The sequence below is a fragment of the Mauremys reevesii genome, linkage group 27 (assembly GCF_016161935.1).
Source record: "Mauremys reevesii isolate NIE-2019 linkage group 27, ASM1616193v1, whole genome shotgun sequence".
NCBI lineage: Eukaryota > Metazoa > Chordata > Testudines > Geoemydidae > Mauremys > Mauremys reevesii.
Genome location: NC_052649.1, coordinates 6,631,453 through 6,652,682, shown reverse-complemented (window position 1 = coordinate 6,652,682; position 21,230 = coordinate 6,631,453). Strand labels below are relative to the sequence as shown.

Sequence of the window (21,230 nt, the reverse complement as noted above, 5' to 3'; positions counted from 1 at the left end):
AAGGAAGCCCCTGTCCAGAGCAGCGAGGACAGCATACTAACCCTCTCTGGGCGATCTGCCAGCACACACAGCCTCAAGCAAGCAATCTCTCGGCTCTCTGCGCCAACGCCCTGCTGGGGAGAAGCATAGCCTGGAAAGCAGTGCTTAGGCGAGACCCGTGTCCTAACGACAGCAGCTGGCAGTACTTTCCGCCTTCGGCAGGAGAGTGGAGCCTCTCGTCTAGAGGGTAATAGCTGACTCTTCTGTGGCAGGATCTCTAAGCACTTTACAAGCATTATTCAGCCTTCTGCTGGGAAAGAGGGGAGGGTCATACTGCTCATTATTTTACAGATAGGGAAACTGAGGCATGGATATGTTTGCATAGCACCTGGCCCATTACTGGGGCTCCTAGCTGCCACCTCAGTTCAAATAATTAACAATAAGGGACCTAGCATAGAGAACTGGCAATAGAACCCAGGGGTCCTACTTCCCAGGCCAGGCGACTTGGCCACAGAGAAGCTGCAGCTAAGTCAGAAATCCTAGAAGTCCTGGACTCGCAGTCCCCTGCTGTGATGCGCTAGGAACCGCTCTCTTTCCAGAGCTAGCTAGGAATAGAGCCCGGAGACTGGAGGCTCAGTGCTGGCCCTTAACCACAAACCACCATCCCTTCTTCCGAGAAACAGTCAGCCCTACATCTGGCCAGTTTGGGACCCTCCCAGCTCTGGCCGCGCTGCCCAGCCCAGTGACCGTATCCGGAGCACCAGCCTTACCTCAGCGTCTGCCCCCTTCCCCTGGACACAAGCCACAGAGATCAGCTAAAACCGCCCCCTCCTACTCCACCCTCATCGTCAGTTGGGGATGAGGCTGCTCCACCAGCCTGAGAAATGGCTTGCTGAGAAGACGCAGGGCAGGCAGGAATTGGTCAATCAGCCTGACCAGCCAGTGCCGCCTGCCAGGTGCTGAGTCAGCATCCCAGGCTTGGCCCTCGCACGTACTGATGCTGGTTATAGCCCTAGGCTGGGACTCTGGAAACCTAGGTTCAGTTCCTACTTCTGTTCCAGATGCCCTGTGAGAACTTGGGCTAGTCATGGCCCTGCTCAGTGCCTCAGTTCCCCCCCCCCCCCATTTAAAGGGGGATAATGATCTTCCTGCTTAGTCAGCTCTTTGGGGGAAGGGACTGTCCCATGTAGATGCAGCACCCAGCAGTCTCTAAGCATGTGTAATACTCCCAGAACTCAAGCAGACCCTCTGCTCAATAAATCAGCTGCAATCCAGCATCTGCTGCAGCTTCCTCCTCCCCTGAGGGTGTTGGGGCTCCCATCAGGAGGGGAAGGGAACAAGCCCTGTAAATTCCCCATCTCTCATTCATGCTGCCTCTCCCATTCGCCCAGGCTGCTCTTGGCCTGCTCTTGGCCTGTTAACCCCCTGCCCCTGTCGCTGGGAGTGGAGTCAGGACATTGATCCCCCTTTCACAGGTGGGGAAACTGAGGCAGAAGGGACTTGTCCCACATCACAGAGTTGGGAATAGAACCCAGGAGTCCTGGCTGTCAGTCCTGAGCTGGGATTAGAACTCAAGACATCCCAGCGCCGCACTCACTCCACTGGGTCTCCCGTGTAGCCACATTGGTGTGCTCCTTTAGCACCCTTGGGAGGAGGCTCGGGCTGTGGAGCAAGAGGTTCTGGGTTCTGCCTCTAACCATTGCCCTGCTGGTCTGCATGGCAATGGCGGCAGTGCAGTGATGGCTGTGAAGCCATCTGTGGCCCGAGGTCAGACTTGATTCCTGTCTATAAACAGCCTCCTCTTGCTTTTACCCAAGTCTTGCAATCACACAGACTTCCCGCCAGGTGGCACCGGACTCGACAGAGGCCTGCGCCCAGCATGGGAGCTGGATTAGATCACTAACTGGGCGTTTGAAAGCAGGGTCCCCAGCAATGGGACCATCAGCTGGGCCGCTCCTCCAGGGAGTGCGATGGGGTCACCGACGTCCCCCTCCATCCCCTGTCGCTGCAGCCTTGCTGTGGCGTGCACCAGGTTCGACGGAGTTTAATCCGATCACTGAAAGCAGCCTTCCCAGATACATGCACACGTCTCTGCTGATGCCCCTCAGTCCTACCCCGTATTCCCCTGCATTGATCTTCCAGCCCTGGGCTCTGCCAATATCCCTCCGTCTGTCCTGACCTCCGGCTTCCCCTATATACCCAGCTCTGCCAAGGTACCTCGCCCCGATCCGTTTGTCCTCATGTCCTGTCCCGCGCTGCCGCTCCGTGCGACAGTGCGCGGTTGAACAGCTGTCTTGTCCCCACCCAGCCCACAGGCAGGCCAAGTGATTCCTGTGGGTGCAAACGGCTTTGGGACCCACGGGGACGGAAGAGACCGAAGCCGTCGAAACGTGAGCGATGAGAGATTGTGGCTGTTGGCGTCAGAACAGTAAGATGGTGAGGATGAGCACGCTGGGAGCCTTAGAAATCAATCACTTGAGTGGATGGGTGTGGACGGGGGTGGAGAGATGGATATTTCTCTAGGTAGCTCTGGCCCTCTAGCTGTGGGTTATCACTAGGCCCGTAGGCACCTTTTCACGTTCTCGGAGTTTCGGACCCCGGCGCCGCCCCCAACCAGCGGCCCTCCGAGGACGGCCTCTGCCACAGTGCTGCCTGAAACGCTCCTGAGCCGTCTCTTAGCAACAGTCCCCCATGGGTGGGACAGACTCGCCTGGCACTGTGGGATTGCAGTGCCCAGAGCCAGGAGCTGGGCTGGCCGGCGAGGGTGGCAGGGAGCAGCATCTGGTGCTCTCTAGGGAGAACACAGCGCTTGTGGGGGGGCTGGGAGCCAGGCTACCTGGGTTCTAGCCCCAGCCCCGTTTCCCCATGCGTGGGGCAGGGAAGGTGACGGTGAGCCGCCACGTGGGGGAGTTGTGAGGCTCCTTGGGACCCTGTTTTGCAGGAGGGTCGTTCGGCTCCTGTGGGTTTGTCACTGGCAGGGAGGCCAAGCCACATGCAGGGCTGGATTTATGCCCTAGGTGCCATCTTCAGTGCCCCCCCTTCCCCCCCCCAACGCCTATAGCTGACCTTTGTGTTTTCCATAAAAAAATGAAACTTTTAACCCACTTTTAACTTTTAGGTGCCCCGAGGCACGTGCCTCCTGTGCCTAATTGGAAATCCGGCCCTGGCCACGTGCGGCGGGGCGTTCCCTACCTTTCCCCTGCCTCTGAGCGGCGAGGCGGAGCGATCTCCCTCGGATCCAGGCCCGAATCCTGCGCCCCGACATCCCCAGCTCCACATTCTCCTGTGGGAGAGGACAGGAAGGGTCCCTCAGCCCCAGCACACGCAGCCGCACCCGGGGAGCCGGGAGAACACCGGGCACCCAGTGGGAGAGCCACCAAGTGCGAACAGCGGTGCAAAAAGCTCCCCCAACCCCCATGAGCCCAGAGCTTCTGTGGCCCAGGCAGCCCTCAGCTTCACTACCAGTGAGGGGAGTGGTTAGTGCCGGCGACGGGGGAGCGCCCCCCTCTGGCTGTCTAGATTCTTATACTGCACCCATCACCATGGTGTCTGGGCATTGCTCTTAGACTGTCACTGCATCCCACCAGGCCCTGCCGGTGAAAGGCTCTTCTCCCCCCCCCCACCATGGTGTTGGCTATGGCATTGTATGCGACACCCCCTTTTCCCTCCCTGGTGCCAATCGCCTATAAACAGCAGTGACCCTGAAATCAGTGCCAGGACCCCCAAGAGTGGGCCTGAGGGACCCACTGACCAGGCCCCCCCCCCAAAGAGAATTAGCAGTAAAGTGAGAGACTAGAATCCCCCATCCGTCAGGGGCAATGAGCCCACCCTACCTCGCCCATGGCGCCCACCTCCTAGCGCTCCCCTTCCGCGTCCTCTTGTCCTCTCCTAGCAGTTATGACCATTTCTGTTCCAAACCACCGGCCCCAGCTGGGAGCCTTATCTGGGCTCTTGCTTTGCTGTAATTTCCCAGCTATAGCTCGCTGCTGCTGCTGGCTTTGTGCAGAAAGGGAAAGAGAGACTGAAGAAGAGGGATCCTGTGCACTGCATCTGCACAGCAACCCCCCCCCACACACACACACAAGCTCTTGATGTGCCCTCTGCGTTTTCTGCTGTGAGTTGGGGCACACGCCTTTCTAGACCCCCAGCGAGGACACGTGTTTTAACTGCCAACAAATATCTTTAATCAGAGAATCTCATCTTGCTTATTGACCGTGAATTAATCCAGCCTCAAAGACTGCCCATCCTTCGAGGCTGAGATCAGTATCTTAACTTTGTAGCAGGGGAAACTGAGGCACAGCGCATTGACGTGACTTGCGTGTGGCCACAAAGTGAGTTAGTGGCAGACCTGGGAACAGCAGAAATTCTGCCAGCCAAACCTGTGACCCTCCACCTCACTTGGCAACACTCCCTCACATAGCTGGGAATAGATCCTAGGAGTCCTGGTTCCTAATCACCTGCTCTCACTAGATTAAACTCCATCCTGAACGCAGGCCCCCAGCCAGAGCCAAAAGGAGCAGTAAAGTCGGCCTATAATAAATTCCATTTTAAGCAATGAGTTAATTTAACTCTGTGAGTTTTTCTTGGGAAGCTAATAAGATTCTAGCTAATCCTGCAAAATCTCACATTTGTTCCCTGCTGGGGACCAGATTGAAACCTAAATGTTAACATTTGTATAGTGCCTTTCACTGTGAAAGATCCAGTCTGCAGCACAGGTTGTATACAGAACAACTGAGGATGCAGCCACCTCTGGGGAGGTGGGGTGAAAACTAAAAGTAGCGATGGGGAGAGACTAGCTTGGCGAAGAATGCAGAAGCAAACCCCTCTGATTAGGGAAAGCACCAGGAGCGTCCATGGAGGAGGAGCTGGATTTTCTTTCTTTTTTTTTTTTTAACTCAGCCAGCTGGCTTTAGTAGGCACTGATAAAAGGCGCTGGGACGGCTGTGGGATCCATAAGGTGGTCTCTTTAGCTGTAGGTCTCAGGTTGGTTTCACTGTCGTGCATTCTCCTTGTATGTTAACCCTGCAGCCATCAGGTGGGGAGAGATTGGTTCCATTCCTGGCCCCATCACTGACTTTCTGATGTGGATCTTGGGCAAATCTCTTCCCCTACCCCTTTGTGCCTCAGTTTCCCAATTTGTAAACTGGGGCTGAGGGTATTTACCTGCCTGCCTAGCAAGGGACTGTGGTCGTTAATTGTCTGTGAGTGCCAGCCCTGGCTTTTATAGTGGCCAATTCGCACAGACTTGTAGGGATAGGAACTCGGGGTTAATCACCCAATGATTTGTGACTGCCTGTTCCCAGGCTAGGGTCCCTGTCTGAACATCCCACCCACCCTACAAGCGTCACCTCATCTCTGCTTCCCTGTGGGCTTGAAGCCCCCTGGCAGACGTCTGACACTGTCAGGAAAGTCCACCAGAGGGTACTGCAGAGCAACCTACGGTTCTCTGCTCCCCAAGGAGACAGCTGCCTCCACTCCCAGCTCAGCAGAGCAAGAGGCCAAACAGGGCCTGAACCCAGGTGTCCTACCTAAGGGCCCAGGGCGCTGGCTGGAAGGCCGCTAGGAGCTTGTCTGTGCAGGCAGCAGAGCTTTCTTGGGGGCCAGTCTCAGACTGGAACGAACTCCCATGGGAGCCAAGAGCCACCCCAGATCTCCCCGCCTTTGGCTCCCGGGGCAGCAGGCACTTCTGTGAGCTGTACTCGCTGATCTCTGCACAGAGCAGCATGGCCGTTCCCTGCCCAAAGCCTGCCCAAACAGGCCACGTCAGGCCCAAGACACCCCCAGGCAGTGGGGAAGAGAGAAGGAACCACACGGGGCGGATGTTAGCCGTGTTGCTTTGTGCACGGGGGGAAGGTGCTCAGGTACCGGTGACGGGGGCAGGATAAGAACCTGACTAGATTAGCCAGCCTGCTGCTAAGGGAGAAGAGGGGTGTACATGTTCCTTCAGAGGGGGGCTGAGATAGGGAGATGGAGTTAAAGGTTCCTCGGTGGTCAGCATGACATGAGCTGGGGCAGGGCTCGGCTCAGTTCCCAGGTGGGCCCGCAGCCACATCCCAGTCCTTGTCACCCGCCTCCTGGAGAGTCTCAGTAGGGAGGTCAAGGTTCAAATGAGCCCAGGGCAAGGCCTGGAGGAAGTTCTGTGGATAATTAAGCCCCCCTAGTCTCCAGGGAGCCTTTAGTTTCACCAGGGCTAATTTAATATTTGGGAAGAGGAATTTCAGAGCCAGGGTTGCCACTTTGAGCAGGGCTCTTGCATGGAGTTAATTTGCAGACCAGGGTTCAGTTAATTCAGTACCCCGGCTCCAACAGGGCCCAACATCAGGCATGAGACCCCCCCCCCAGTGGTCACTTATGGAATAACCCCCATCAGTTAGAGGCTGTCTTGCACCCTGAAGCCGGCAGGTTTATTTCCCATTCAAAGTCTCCTCCTGGTTATTTTTACTCCTTTCTGTTCTACTGCTGGATATTCTTGTTCTCTATGTAAATGCCCAGTCCCTTTTTAAAATCCTGCTAAGCTCATTGACATCATGTGGCAGGGAGTCCCACCGGCTAACCATACTTCATCTGAAAAAAGTATTTCCTTTAATCAGTTTTAAATTTCTGCCTTCTAATTTCACTGACTGTCCCATTACCACGACCAAAGATCACATGCTCTAAAAAGCAGTGCCATGAGCATCCAAGCGGCGCTGGCATCCAGGCGGGATTCAAACAGGCTGAAATGAGAGGAGATCTATGACTCTCTCCCTGTCCCAAAGTCCTGCGCAAGGAGAAGAGATCTGGCTGGACCAGTAGATGGGGGCACAATCAGGACTGAGGCTGGATTGGAGCAGTGACGATGAATGAGGATTTTTCCTACAATCCCCAGAAGGGGGCAGGAGTCACCCCAAATTGAACAGAGTGGGGTTCCTCCACCACTCCAGTCCTCCTCCCCCAAGGGCCCCAGTGGTTTGGATTGACAGGAGCTGCCATTTTACTCTCCTAAGCTCCCCCAAGATTCTCAGGCGAATGGTCCCGCTGGCAAAGCAGCAGTGAGATCTGGGTTCCTTTGGAGGCCGGTGCTGCCAGCCTGCTCTGTCCAGCAGGGAGAGTCAGTCCTGGCATCCCGAGGAAAGAAAAAGCCGTTCATAGCTGTACAATTACAGCGCTGGCTTGGCTGCTGCCGCCTCCCATCCCCGCGCAGCACAGAGGCTGAGCTTAGGTTTCCAGGAACAGAAAACTGCTTTCCAGGAATGTTCAGGATAGCAGCGTTTCCAGGCGCCTTCGCAAGCCCGGCCATCCCGGGGAAAAACCCAACAGGACACAGCAGCATGGAGCACCAATCCCCCAGGGGCCGGGAGCAGCCGCGGGCCAGGCATGGCGAGCAGGGGCTGCGGTGCATCAGAGCCAGTCTGCATCCCAGGCTGTTATTTCTCCTCCCTTCCGCGCCCCACCCCGCTCTCGCTAAGGCCCTAGCTAAGGCCTGAGAGCCGGGGCCACATGGGCTTCTTAGTCCGAGTCCGCTGGCTCAGACAGCAGCCACGTTCGGCTGGCTTTGCGTTGCGTTGGCCCCCGTCACACCCAGGAGCAGGGGCTCTGGCCCGGCTCTAGCCCACAAGGGATTTGTCTACACTGGAAACGGAGGGGTGTTCTTAACACCGCTTAAAATAGCAGAGCCTGGACGGCAACCTGGGCTTGAACAAGCTGCTAACCCCGATTCAAAGCTGCAGTGCTGCATCCTCCCTGCTGCTTTAACCTGAGGTAAAAACCCCTCTGTTTCTGCAGTGTAGACGCACCCGCCGCGTGGGTCCGGTGGCAGCAAACTCGCAGTCCCCCTGGTCATTGGCAATCCGGCAGGACCATGCAGGGACTGGGGGGAGCTGGGGCTTGGCAATGTGGGGCCTGCCGCCGGCTTTGGCCCTCGTGGTCGGTGTGGCTTGTGGGAATGGACTCTGGGCTGCTCTCTGTACCTGGCCTAGGGCGGCTGCTCTTTTTGATGCGCAGGGCCATCAGAGACCGTGGACAAGGGCACGGGGTGAGGAGGACGGCAGCAGCCTGATGCCGCAGCGGAGCGAGCTGGCAGCGAGGGTCGATGCCATAGGTGGGCATGGAGCAGGAGAGAGAAAGGGAGCCTGGGTTACCGGCTTCGGCTCAGCGGCTGATCTGCTGCACTGGGCAGCGCTGGCCGCTGCAGGTCCCCCGGAGCTCTGAGAAGCCCCCTGACAGAGGTCAGTAAATCAGCAGCACAATGTGCCGTTACCACCGGCCCTGCCAGGCGGAGGGCAGGCCTGGCCAGAGCCTCCCCGGGATGTCTGCACTCCACAGGCCCCCTGTGCAGGCCTGACCCCTCTGGGCCCAGTGCAGACCCACTCCCACGCATCCCTGGGTCCCAGCTCCTACAGCCTGGGGCCCCAGGTTCCTGGGCCAAACGAGAGCAGGCCACAGCACTCCCGCTAGCGGCCAGGACAACCCTATGCCTAGCCGTTCCCCTCAGCACCGTGCACGCCTGTCGCCCCTCCTCCATGCACACTGAACCCCCCTCCGTGTACACACACACGCGAGTTCTCCCCCAGAGTGAGGGACTCCAGACGTCTGCCCAAAGCCGCAGCCGTGCGGGACCAACGCACCACTGGGCGAGACGGCCAGAGGCGACAATCCTGGAGGGGCCAGACAGCGGATCCCATGGCAGGCAGCAGAGGGAGAGGTGAGGAGGAGGGGATGCAGAGAGGCTGGAAGGAGGCCAGGGGGCTGACACTATCTATGCCTGGGACACCTGCCTCTGAATTCTGGGAGCTCATGAAGGAGCCGCCTCTTGTGATGGGAGGTGGGGCTAAATTCAAGGACGCTGGAGGAGCAGGGAGCCGGAGAAGGTTTGAGATTTGGTTCTGAGGTGGGGATTGTTACTATGCTGGATCTGGGCTTGCATCCTTATGTGCCAGCACCGTCAGTGGCTGCTAACTAGTCTCTCCACATGCACCTGCTGAGGTGCTTAGCCAGTGCCTTGCAGTGGAGATCCTGCTCCCACTGGACTCCATGGAGAAGGGAGGAGGGGGTGCTACTGATGGCACCAGGAGCTGGCTGGGGCTGTGAGAGCCCTGCCGATGTGGCGCCGGAACTGCTGTGGGGTGGGCAGGAGCGTGGCACACAGTGCACACGCGCACTTCGTCTGTGGCCCCATCGAGCTACAAAGAACTTTAGAGCTACTGTCCTGAATTCAGGGACACACTGGGCCCGTGAATCCCCACCTCCCTCCATTGTACAGGTGGAGAAACTGAGGCATGGAGAAGAGACGTGATTTGCCCAACACAGGTGTCTGAGGTGGGATTAGAACTCCTGGCTCCCAGCCCAGGGCTCAGCCCACACCTCTGCACCTACACGTGCCAGTTGCTGTGTGGGTGCACAAGCATGTACACAAGTGTGTACATATTTGCATGCATACACGCATGCACACACATTAGTGCATGCATGCACCTCCACACAGACACATGCACCCGTGCACACACCCAGGCACACATATTTGTGCATGCACACACAGCCACGTGCACATGCAAAAGATTTACACGCTGACACTGGCAGGGCTGGGTCCCCAGGCCAGCAGGCAGCAGGCCCAGAAGCTCCCAAGGCTGTCCCTTGCGCTGCCCCTGTGGTGCTGCGAGTGTCTACTCTAGGAGCAGGTGGGACCCTGTGCTGCAGAGAGGAGATGGCCCCTTGGGGAGGAAGCAGTTACCTTGCGGTGGGAGGTCAGGCTGAGTGTCCTATTCTGCTCAGGGTACGCCTGTGCCTTCCCTGGGGAGCTCCGCTTGCCAAGGCAGGCGCAGCAGAAGACCACCCCCACGGCCTTCTTCCAGTGGAGCAGCCTGCTGTCTTGCATAACCCGATTCATCTCTCCCGGAGCGGATGCTCTTCTGTGGCTTCCACCCGACGCCTTCCCAGGGTTCCCCCACCCCGTTGCTGCAGCTCTTGGGCTAAATCCCAGTGCCCTCCACGTGGCTTTCACAGGCTGCCTCCCCCCTCCTTTCCTCTTCCCCTCTTTAATTGGCAAACGGCCCCATTAACAAGGGCGGGCTCCGGGGGCCCAAGCTTTACTGCCATCTGCCCAGCTCCAGCCCCAGTTCCGAAATGACTCAGCTGGCGGCCGAGCGGGCAGCTCCCTTCCAGCCCTGCACACACGCAGCCGCAGCGAGGGCCCCGTACACTTCACACTTGTGTGATGACAGGGCTGGATGTTTCAAATAGTGACAAGACCAGCGCTGAGCCGGGACCTCCCCCGGCTCCGGCTCGCCGGCCTCTGCACCTGCCTGCCCCTGGGCTCCCTTCCTTCTCCCTTCACAACCAGAATAAAGGAGACGCCAGTTGTTCTGTTGCACGCTGGAATTCTCATGTGCTGACGTGTGGAGCAGCACTTACCCCCGGATCTGCAGACTCCACCTGGTGCCAAGCCATGTCATGAGCTATTTCTGTCCGCCGGCGGGTGAAGGGAGGCAGGACGTAAGCACTCAGGTATTCCTTGCTGGCAGGAAACCCTGGCTGGAAGTGGCACACTGAAGAGCAGTGGGGGCAGGGAGGCACCCTGATCTGCCCCAAGACACCACCGAGCACCCTGCTGCTTGCATGCAGGCCTACCAATCAGTGTCAGCCTGGTTTTTCCAGCACCCTGGACCCAAGGGCATCCTGGCACCTTCAGCCTGCTGCCAAACATATTGGCCGCCAGCGCTGCCTCCCTGCCTTCTACAGAGCGCTGCGGCAAGGAGAGGGTTAACGGCATCACCGCTCTCCTCTGGTACCTCACCCTGCCCTGCGTGGGGCTTTCATTTCTAACAAGGGCAGCTGCACTCCAGTGGGGTGGCCCCCTCCAGCCATTGTGCTGACACGGGGCGCGGGGGAGCTGGGGGAAGCTCGGGGGGTGCTCACTGGTTTGTACCTTGGCTTTGCAGGACACTGATCCTGGCTCAGGACAGACCCAGGGACCAGCGGATCAAGGTCTCCCGTAGGGTTAATCTAAACCCTGGAGATCATGGTGGGCCAGCAGCATAGCTCATTCCCCTCACTCTCGGGGAGGGGCGAGGCCTCCCTTGACACCTCCCATCCCTCCACCGGCTCAAGTGAGGTGTAAAATCTGGGGCCTGGGCCTGGGAGCATGGGGAAGGCTGGGGTACAGAAGTAAGAGCAGCAACCGCATATGAGGGCTCCTGCCATGTACAGGGGTGAGGGTTCAGTTCAATGGCTGTCAGCAGCTGCACCATACAAATTGTTCCAGCCCCGTCCCTGACAAGCTCTGCTGCCCCCCCGGTGCGAAACGCCAAGGCCACTGATGTGCTGTTTTCTCTCCTCTGTCTTTATAATCTCAGAGCTGGATCTGCAACTCCAGGCGCCACCACAGATTTACCAACCTGCAGGGCGAGAGAGAGGTGGATCCTCCATCTCATGGCGCTTCCAATTCCACACTGGCTGCCTTTCTGGAAGATGTTTACCCAAATGACTGGGCTCAGTTTAGGGGTAATGGGGTGAGATTCTCTGGCCTCTCTTATGCAGGGGTCAGATGAGATGATCAAAAGGTCCCTTCTGGCTTTCAGATCTATGCACCTATGGACAGTGTCACTATCTCTGCACCCTGTATAACGGACAGGGGCGGCTCCAGGCACCAGCGATCCAAGCGCGTGCCTGGGGCGACAAGCCGCGGGGGGCGCTTTGCCAGTCACCGCTAGGGCGGCAGGCAGGGTGCCTTCGGCAGCTTGCCTGCAGAGGGTCCGCTGGTCCCGCGGCTTCGGCGGACCTCCCGCAGGCGGGACCAGCAGACCCTCTGTGCTTGGGGCGACAAAATGTCTAGAGCCGCCCCTGATAACGGACCATCTGCCCAGAGCAGGGTATCTTCAGCCTGTTGTAACTGATCACAACTCCACCTACTCCAGAGGCAAACAGCAGCCAGCTGAGGCAGCCCGTGGCTTGAAGAATCCACCCCTGGCCACTGGTTTTAAAAATTTAGCTGGATTCCTCCTTATCTTCCGCCTTTTGCACTGTGCGCAATTGCTACTTGAGGCAGCTTCGTCCCACGCCCAGCAGAACCTATGTTTAGTGCAAAATAAATCTGGCCTCGATGCTGCCTTGCTGTGGAGATTTCACGTACTCACAGAACAGGAGGCATTAGGGTGAGAGAGAGGTGAGTGTGACGGGGATCCCCGGGGTGCAGCCTGGGACCATGGGACCTCTATGCCCCCTTAACTCTCCAGCCTGGGCTGTCCTCCACAATGCTTTGCTAGTGACCAGCAGCAAACCCCTCCAGGCGCTGGGATCACTCAGCACAACCGCACGTGGAGACCCAGCACCCTGCTAGATTGCACGACTGCTCCCAGAGCCACTCATGAATCACACAGAGAAAGGCACCAGCCACATCCCCCCAGCTCCCAGCCTTGTATCTCAGGAATATACCGTCCCGCACTGCTCAAGACAAGCAGTGCAAATTTATTAATTGGAATAATTATTAAGTGGGTATACACCCGCCTTCCCAAAACCTGAGCAGGTTTGCCACACACTTCATACAAACTCACCGGTAAAGATAAATCGTAAAAGAAGTGTATTGCTAGGAAAAAAAAAAAGGTAGATTTTAAGTGGTTATATGTGATAGGCAAAAATTCAGAGTTAGTTACCAAAATAAATAAAATCTAAGCCCGCAGTCTAAACTCTCAACCCTATTACACTGGGCAGCATCTAGAGGAAGCCGTTTTTCTCACCCACTGGATATCGCAGTCCTTAATATACAGGTTTGTCCCTTAAACCTGGGCCTGTCTCCTCTGTTGGAGTCTTCAGTCTTCTCCGTGTCTTTGTTGCTTGCAGTGTAGGTGGGGGGCAGGAGAAAGGCCCAGCATGTGGCCAGTGCTGCTGTGTTCTATGATCTTAGTTCATGTGCTTGGAGAACACAAGTCCGGGCATGGCTTGTGGGCCAGGCAAGGTTGAGGAATTCCACCGGTGTGGCCTTATGCAGGTGAGTCATTGCATTGTAGCTCCCTTGCTGGACAGTGGCTGGTGATTTCTGTTCAGCACCCACCCGGGTATTGGTTACCTCCCTTGTCACGGTCTCTGGAGTGCTAGTATCTGGGCACCTCCCAGACCCACAGCATATTTTAGTGACAACCATACAGGACATTCTCATAACCTCATATGAACGGATGATATACATACAATGGAACAACAGGTTTCAGCAGATCATAACCTTTCCCCTGATACCTCACATGGCCAGCTTCATATGCAAGATCACAGTTATATATAAATGAGGAATATGGGGGTTACAGGGCGCTCCTCCATGGTATAGAATGTCACAGTAAGAGAATCCAAATGTGCTCAGATGGTAGGCCTGGTGGGCATTTCAAACTCAGCCTTTATTCCACAACAGACTTTGTACTGTAGATAAGGAGAGGTTTCCAGCCTTTGGCAAACACCAGCAGATTTCACAAGCAATGAGCACCTGGCCGGGCTCCTTCCACTGCATCCAGGGAAACTGAAACTTAAGCTCTTTGCAGGGAAGAACTGGTAACCGGGACTTGTCCCAGTGCCAGTGGGGCTGGGCTTTGCAGTACGTTGCTTCCTGTGCAGCACGGACAGCTGTTGTCTTGAGGAAGTGCAACCCTGCCAGAGTGCTGGCAGATTCAGCTGTGGGGAAATACCACCACTAAATTCCCATCAGTACGGCTGAAGCAGCAGAGGGAAGGGAAGGAGGGCAGTGGCTCTGCCATGGAGGCTCCTCAGAGGCATCCAGTGGAGCAGAGTGGTGGCAAAGAAATGGAAGACGTGGTCTGTAACTTCCTGGAGGCTCAGGAAGGTGTGGAAAAGCTCCGTTGCTCCTACAAGAAAAGGATCCAGGCTACTCGGAGTGGCCTGCAGTCCCTTCGGGAGGAGGTGATGGAGGACTTCCGGAAGATGCACAGCTTCCTGTATGCTGAGGAGCAATCTGTGATGGCCAAGATTGGCCAAGAAGAGAAGCAGGTACTCAGCGGCCTGAAGGACAGGGTGACGGACATCACCAAGAGGGAAGCTTGTGTTCTGGAGCTAATAGATTACCTGAGTGAGGTGGAGGACCATGATGGGTACCTAATGGATATGGCTGATAGCCAGGTGGATCATCTAAAGGCGGAGCTGACCAGGCACAGCAAGGAACTGAGACACTACAGGCCCACGGTCCTCTCCAGCCCTTCTCTGACATACGTGGTTTGTAGAAGGATGCTGGGGTATGTGATGCGGTCTGCACTGGAGCGCCTCACCCTGGACCCTAAGACAGCCCATTCGCATCTGCAGCTCTCCGAAGACCTGAAATCGGCAAAACTGGGTCCCTGCACCCAGGCTGTCCTGGAGAGCCCCCAGCGCTTTGAGCCATGTCTTTATGTCCTCTGCTCTCAGGATTTCCGCTCAGGCAGGCACTACTGGGAGGTGAGCGTTGGGGGCAAAAGCAACTGGGTGATTGGGGTAGCCAGCCACTGGGTCAACCGCAAGGCAACAGAAGATCTCAACCCTGAAAATGGATACTGGGCCCTTCGGAAGATACCAGGCAACCGTTACTATGCCCTGTCCTCACCCCCAGCCCTCCTGACCCTGGATTCCAGCCCCACCAAGGTAGGCATTTGCCTGGACTACGAGAGCGGCAGGGTAGGGTTTTATGACGCCGAGTGCATGGCAGAGATCTGCACCCTCAGAGGCAACTTCCAGGAGCCGTTGCACCCTTTCTTCTGCCCCGGCCTGGTGCTGGCTGAGCAGGATTATGAGCCTCTCCGGGTGTGCAATTAGAGCAGGGAGAGGGAGAGCTGGCATACAGGGCCGACAAGACGGGGGGGAAGCTGGTACAAATTGCTGGGGCCCAGCGGTCCGGAAGGGGGCCCGGCTTCCCCGGCTTCGTCAGCCCTGTTTAGCTGGTCCGCCCTTGCCGGGGGGCCCAAAAATTTTTTTTCACCGGGGCCCGAACCCGCTCTCGGCGTCCCTGTTGGCATAGAGACCTCTGCCACCCTGGTTCCCTAAGCAAATGAGGGGTCTGGATTGGCTGAGAAGTGAACTCTGAAGTGAACGTGTCAAATCACTGAAAGGAAAGAGGAGAAATAAACTAAGTGCAGCTCTGTGACATCTGGGAGTGTTTCATTTGTGTGGGGTTTGGGGCAAGAGTAGGATCCCTGGATTTCCTTGTGTAGCTCCTGCGTCGTCTGTAGTGATGTCCCATAGCCCCCTGCCCCCAATCTCTGCCCTGATGTGACAAATGAGCTTCTGGCGGTATCGCCGACCCGACAGATTCCAGTATCCTGAATCAGGCCCCCAAAGATGATGAGATCGGCTTAAAAAGCACGAGATTTAAAAAAAATAAAACTTTGGGCGTTGTTTAATCTCGCTTCCAGCAGTGTGGCCTTTAGGGGCCATGTTTAGCTGCTCTCCACAGCCACGGGGCTAGAAACATCCCCCCCTTTTTTTTTTTAAACTGAAAGCAGAGATTCTCGCAGTATCAGTTGACTCTAGGAGCTGGGACTTGAAGAAAAACCACCAAATACTGTAAAATCGCAACCAGTGGCCGGGCTAATGTCATTGCTGGAGGTAGCAAAACATTTCCTGGGGCTTGTATGCATTAGGGAAATTCAAATGGATGTCCTGAGGTGGTTGCACTCACTCCAGTGCACGTCCCAACCAGAGGGGCTACAAGTGGGTGAAAGTTTGTCATGGAAAAAATGGTTCTTGGAAAGACGGTACAATTTGGTAGGGTTGACAAATTTCTAATCACACAAAACTGAACACCCTAGCCCCACCCCTTCCCCAAGGCCTTGTCCCCTTCACTGCCTCTTCCCAGAGGCCCTGCCCTCCACTCACTACATTCCCCGTCCCGCTCTCCCCCACCCTCATTCACTTTCACTGGACTGGGATAGGGGTTGGGGTGCAGGGGGGGGTGAGGGCTCTAACTTGGGGACGGGCTCTGGGGTGGTGCCAGAAATGAGGGGTTCAGGGTGTGGGAGGGGGCTCCAGGCTGGAGCAGGGAGTTGGGGTGTGGAAGTGGGTGAGGGCTCTGGCTGGGGGTGCAGGCTTTGGGGTGGGGCTGGGGATGAGGGGTTGGGGGTGCAGGAGGGGGCTCCAGGTTGGGGGGTGGGGCCGAGGGATTTGGAATGTGGGAGGGGGTTGAGGCAAGGGGTTGGGGTGTGGGAGAGGGTTCGAGCTCTGGGCTGAGGGGTGCAGGCTCTGGGGTGGGGCCAGCAATGAGGGGTTTGGGGTGCAGGAGGGAACTCAAGGCTGGGGGCTGCGGGAGCCCCCCCCGCTCCCATTGGTTGGTTCCCGGACTTTTAACGGCCCGGTCGGTGGTGCTGAGCGGAGCCGCCAGGGCCCCTTTTCGACCGGGCGCTCGGGTGGGAAACCGGCCCCCGGGGCCCCCTCCCGTTTGGTGGAAAACGTCAGCGTCCGGCGGCACCGGCTGGACACGTGACTCCTGGATCTGGTGCCACACGTGGGGGGGGGGGCAGCGGGCTGGGATTTGGGGGGCTGGAAACAAAACCGGCCCCTGCTCCGGGGGTTCGGGGAGGGGGGGTCTCCCCAAAACAAACAAGGGACAGATGTGCCTAGGCGGGGGGGGGTCGGTCCCTATGGGGGGGCGCCCCTGGGTTGGGGGATCAGACCCCAGGGGCCCCCTGGGGGGGGGGCCGAGCCCCATGGGGGTCGAGCCCCGCCCCGCCCCGCCCCGCAGGCAGGTGAGCTCGTGCCCAGCAGCGCCCCGCCCCGGGCCGCCTGCCTCGGCGGCTGCAGTTCCCCGCCTCGCCTCCAGGGGCCACTAGAGCGCGGGGCCGGCGGAGGGCGGGGCGGATCCCGGAAGCGCCCCCTGCACGTGTTCCGGGAACCCGGAAGCGCTGAGCGGGGAGGTGCCGGGCCCGCTGGCTGTGGGGCCGCGATGAGCGAAGAGTCGGAGCCGGCGGCGCCCGCCGGGGTCCGCATCGTGGTGGAGTACTGGTGAGAGCCCGGCCCGTCCCGTCCCGCCCCCAGCCGGGGTTGTGGGCGCTGTGGGCTCTAGGCCGGGTGCTCTGGGTCGTGGGGTCCTAGAGGGGCTGTGTGGGCTCTGGGAGCAGTGGGGCTCTGGGGGCTGCTGGGAGCAGTGGGGCTCTGGGGGCTGCTGGGAGCAGTGGGGCTGGTGGGAGCAGTGGGGCTGTGTGGGCTCTAGGGACTGCTGGGGCTGTTGGGGGCCGTGGGGGCTCTGGGGCTGTTGGGAGCAGTGGGGCCGTGGGGGCTCTGGGGGGGCTGTTGGGAGCAGTGGGGGGCCGTGGGGGCTCTGGGGCTGTGGGAGCAGTGGGGCTCTGGGGGCTGTTGGGAGCAGTGGGGAGCAGTGGGGGCCGTGGGGGCTCTGGGAGGCTGTTGGGAGCAGTGGGGCTGTGGGAGCTCTAGGGACTGCTGGGGGCTGTTGGGGGGGCTGCTGGAACAGTGGGGGCTGGGGGGGCTGCTGGGAGCAGTGGGGGGCTGCTGGGAGCCATGGGGGTCTGGGGGGGCTGTTGGGAGCAGTGGGGGGCTGTTGGGAGAAGTGGGTGGCTGTGTGGGCTCTGAGGGGGCTGCAGAGGGGATCTTGTCATGGAGGGAATGTGGTGAGGGAGTGTTTAGTGGTGGGCTAAATTAGGCAGATGGGAGTTATTGGCAGCTCACAGAGAGGGGACTGTAGTGGAATGGATGCATAGGGGGATGTGGGGTTCAGTGGGAATATGATGGGGTGATGGTCTTTGGGGGAATGCCCCATATCCATTCCAACCTCTCTGCGTGTTGCTGTACAGTTCAGCTCCCACTAGATCTCTGCTCTGTATAGCAGTGGCACTGAAATTCGTCTTCCCCCATGTGTTAGACTCTCAGCATCTCCAAAGCTTTACCCTGTGTGTGCCTTTTCTGACCATCTGTTTTTCTTCTTTTCTTATCAGTGAGCCCTGTGGGTTTGAGTCCACATACCTGGAATTGGCAAGTGCAGTGAAAGAAGAGTACCCAGATATAGAAATTGAATCCAGGCTCGGGGGGAAAGGTAGGATTTTCCACCAAACTTTCATAACTACTTAGGTGCTGCCATGCCAACCTTGCAGCCTCAAAGCTTTGTCCTCTAAAGGCCACCTAGGTGACATACCTTGTATATTGGCAAATAATTCAAGGGTGAAAGGGGTTAAAAGTAAGTGGGAGAAGAGAGGAGACAGCTTTGGTCCCATACATGTGGTTTTCCTATGGGATAGGTAACTCATTGGGCCAGGACCTGCTAACCACAAGAACTGCCTCTTTCTGCAGCCAACTGAGAATATAGGAGTCAACAGGAATGCAGCAAGTGCTGGATCTCAGTGTGAAACCATCAGGAGCCAGGGTCAGGGCTTTTTTGATTGAGATTCATGGCTGTGGAATGCCCTTTCACCAGCAACCCGCTGGAATCTGCATCTTCTAGGGCCCTGGGCAGGACACAGCTCTGTGCATATAAAGAATCACCTTTGTGTTTGCTACACTACAGACCTGTTTTGTCTTATCACAAGGGACTCTGCATCACACATGCATACGACCCAGTCTGTCCCTGCTTAGCACATGCTGTCGGATAAGGTCACTGCCTCAGACCAAGTGATGTGGGCAGTAATCTTAATGGGGGAGAGGATACTTAACATTATTCAGGTTGGTTCAGTTGTACGAGGATGCTGGGATATTACTGTACACAGAAACTGATCCTTCACTGCAGATTTGAAGCTGTGTAATCTAATACAGCAGGACTCCTAGGTTCTGTATCTGAATGTCGTGCCTTTTGGGTGACCAGGATCAAGTCATGTGGATTGCTTTCCTCTTCTGTAAAGCGAGGATAATAGTTCCTGACCTTATGGTGAGGTGAAGGACATTTTATGCAGCTCTTTGAGATCCTTGGATTAAAAGCACATATTTTAAGACAGGCCTAGCATAGGCTTATAATATAGCTTCAGTTTGATATGTTTTTCCTTGTTTGCTGTCTGTGTGCTTAAGCTGACTGAATGCCCTGATCTTCAGCATTGAGTAAGTGATCCTGTGGGACTGATCAGTGTAGTTTGGAAGTGTCTGTGGATTGTTACAGCTCGGTTGTGTTTACTCTTTTTTAAGGTACCTTTGAAATTGAAATCAATGGGCAGCTTGTCTTCTCCAAACTAGAGAATGGTGGCTTTCCTTATGAGAAGGATGTAAGTATCCAGATCCCAGCTTGACCCTTGCATCAGCCTGTGTGGAATGTGCCTATAGGGACACTCCTGTTTACAACAACCCCCTTCTGACCGAGAAGCTTTCTATTTTTGGAAGTGACATGCTTTTCAAAGGCATTTCTTCATCCTAGGGCTTTGCTACTCTCCTCAAAGTGTGTCAAGGCACGTTTCAAACTGAAGGGCATGTTATTACGATCAGAACCCTGCTGCCTGTAACAAGAATTCAGACACCATCCTGAACTCTGCTTTAGTGCAGCTTAAACCACAAACTGTTGCCTGCCTCTAATATTACTTAGCTTAGAAACTTTGGCCAGCGTTTTCAAAAACGAGTAGTGATTTTTGGATGCCTGGCTTGAGACACCTTTTAAGATATCTTGATTTTTCAGAAGGGGGGTGCATCACACTTCTGAAAGTCCGGCCCTTGAAACTGTTTCAGGCTGAGCCCACAAGATCAGTAGACGCTTCTGTAATCTTGGCTCATGCGTGTGGAGAGGGCTGTTAATCTTCTCCATTAGAGGCTTATGGGAGAATCTTTGATGGAGGGTTTAATGCCTTTCCATTCTGTCTCTTGTTCTCTAGCTCATTGAAGCAATAAGAAGAGCCAGAAATGGGGAACCGCTAGAAAAAATCACCAACAGTCGTCCCCCCTGTGTCATCCTGTAGCCCCGGCAGCACCCTCCTCGTCACTACAGGCCTTATGTTCTGATCACCTTCAACTCTGCCCATCCACTCTGAAATCCCATTACCTTGCTGCTTTGCTCCTCTCTGCCTTCTGGCTTAATTGTCTTACTCTATGGCCAGGCAGCGTCATGTGTGGAAGAGACATCAAGGTAACTTGAATCGCTAACATGGCTGTACAAAGAGGCTTGTGGGAATGGCATCACATCAGGTGACTTGGGACCGGGGATGGGTTAGCTGAGAGCTTACTACATGTTGCTGTTGGGTAGGAATGACTAAACTTTGGAATTACTTTGTGTATGCCATCTAACCCCAGACAGTCACCCAAGCCCCGAGGAGGAGGAGAGCGTCCCCACTCCATCATTTTCTACCCCTCTTCCTTTCCATAAATGTCCTCGTTTCTCCTATTGCTGTAGCACATACATGGGCAACTAATTGGCTTGCTGCCAGCCTCCCTTCAAATCCTGGTAGGTTGAGTGGAGTCAACCAGAGACCAGGAGTCCCCACCAGGAGTTCTAAGTGCACTGAGAAAGCTCTGCCTGTTTTGCTTAGCACTGTGGTAATATGGAAATGAGAAAGTCAGTGTTTTGGGGCAGAGAACTGACCACAGTGGTTATGAAGACCTGGTGATTTGGATCAGAAGGTTTTAGAGAAGAACTGAATTGTTCTTAAATGCTAAATACTATTGTTAATCATTTAAAAAAACCCTTGTCACAACCCTTGTCACTGTTTAAACCAGTGCTAAAGCAGGATCAATTAGACATCAGTTTTTGGATAGTAAAATCCCTTTCTTATTTTCTCTCCTGTGAGAACCATAATTAGTGACTGTCTTCTAATTGCCCATCTGCTCCCTGCAGAAAACTTCCCCCTCCACTCCACCCCATTCCTCCTGTTTAACACCCAATTTTCACTTTCTATTGTCATGACTTTGCCCTTTGACACTGAATGCCAAGGGGGTGAATGAGCGAAAGGATAAAGTGCTAAGTGACTTAAGAGAATGCTGGTGTTAAAGATAAGAACCTGGCAGTGCCAATGAAATTCTGGCTATCCTGTGTCTAATTTATGCTTTAAGGGGGGTGATTCTATTTATTATAGACTGTGTATTTAAAAAAAAAAAAGCCAGTAGTAAATAAAATCACAGTAAAACCTTGTTCCTTTTTACTTTGTTGGGGAGTATAAATGACCGGGGAGATTATCACTGTGTTATAAGATAGGGGTACAGTGCACTGGGCTATGAAAGCTTTGAAACTCTAGCTGTGGTTACAGTAGCGCTCAGGGTGAATATTGTTTATGGATTTCAGTCACCTGGAACTCTGGGTGGCACAAAATGTGTCGCTTGTGGATTGCAACCCATTTGATTAGAAAGGTACGTACCTGTTGTTCAGAGAAAACAGTTATATTTGCGCTTGTGGGTGCCTTGTGCTAGAT

The 21,230-nt window shown here is 55.8% G+C and overlaps 3 protein-coding genes across 4 annotated transcripts in view; 2 read left to right on the top strand and 1 right to left on the bottom strand.

Annotated features, from left to right (window-relative positions):
* GRB7 (growth factor receptor bound protein 7) overlaps positions 1-7,986 on the bottom strand; it is a 44,580-nt gene extending 36,594 nt beyond the window's left edge. The window contains exons 1-2 of one of the 2 annotated variants that reach the window (XM_039516240.1): positions 7,926-7,986; positions 3,172-3,262 (exon numbers count right to left, since the gene is read on the bottom strand). In XM_039516240.1, the coding sequence (XP_039372174.1) occupies positions 3,172-3,244 (73 nt within the window). In that variant the 5' untranslated portion in view covers positions 3,245-3,262; positions 7,926-7,986. Of the gene's footprint in view, positions 1-3,171; positions 3,263-3,812; positions 3,942-7,925 lie in introns of those variants that run through there. The other variant, XM_039516239.1, reaches the window with a different exon arrangement.
* Positions 7,987-13,557: 5,571 nt separating this feature from the next.
* On the top strand, positions 13,558-15,024 carry LOC120392232 (zinc-binding protein A33-like). The gene has a single exon (XM_039516897.1). The coding sequence runs from the start codon at positions 13,681-13,683 to the stop codon at positions 14,725-14,727; it is 1,047 nt and encodes a 348-aa protein (XP_039372831.1). The 5' UTR covers positions 13,558-13,680; the 3' UTR covers positions 14,728-15,024.
* Positions 15,025-16,748: 1,724 nt separating this feature from the next.
* Positions 16,749-20,952, top strand: MIEN1 (migration and invasion enhancer 1). The gene is made up of 4 exons (XM_039516719.1): positions 16,749-16,908; positions 17,856-17,953; positions 19,030-19,106; positions 19,704-20,952. The coding sequence occupies exons 1-4, from the start codon at positions 16,850-16,852 to the stop codon at positions 19,785-19,787; spliced, it is 318 nt and encodes a 105-aa protein (XP_039372653.1). The 5' UTR covers positions 16,749-16,849; the 3' UTR covers positions 19,788-20,952.
* The last annotated feature ends 278 nt before the right edge of the window (positions 20,953-21,230 follow it).

What these genes read in the sequence shown, in the direction of transcription:
- LOC120392232 (XM_039516897.1), top strand. Translation starts at nt 13,681, where the DNA reads ATGGAGGCTCCTCAGAGGCATCCAGTGGAGCAGAGTGGTGGCAAAGAA.
- MIEN1 (XM_039516719.1), top strand. Translation starts at nt 16,850, where the DNA reads ATGAGCGAAGAGTCGGAGCCGGCGGCGCCCGCCGGGGTCCGCATCGTG. An exon ending in ATCCAGGCTCGGGGGGAAAG is followed by an intron (nt 17,954 to 19,029) that starts GTAGGATTTTCC and finishes CTCTTTTTTAAG; the next exon opens with GTACCTTTGAAATTGAAATC. An exon ending in GCTTTCCTTATGAGAAGGAT is followed by an intron (nt 19,107 to 19,703) that starts GTAAGTATCCAG and finishes CTTGTTCTCTAG; the next exon opens with CTCATTGAAGCAATAAGAAG.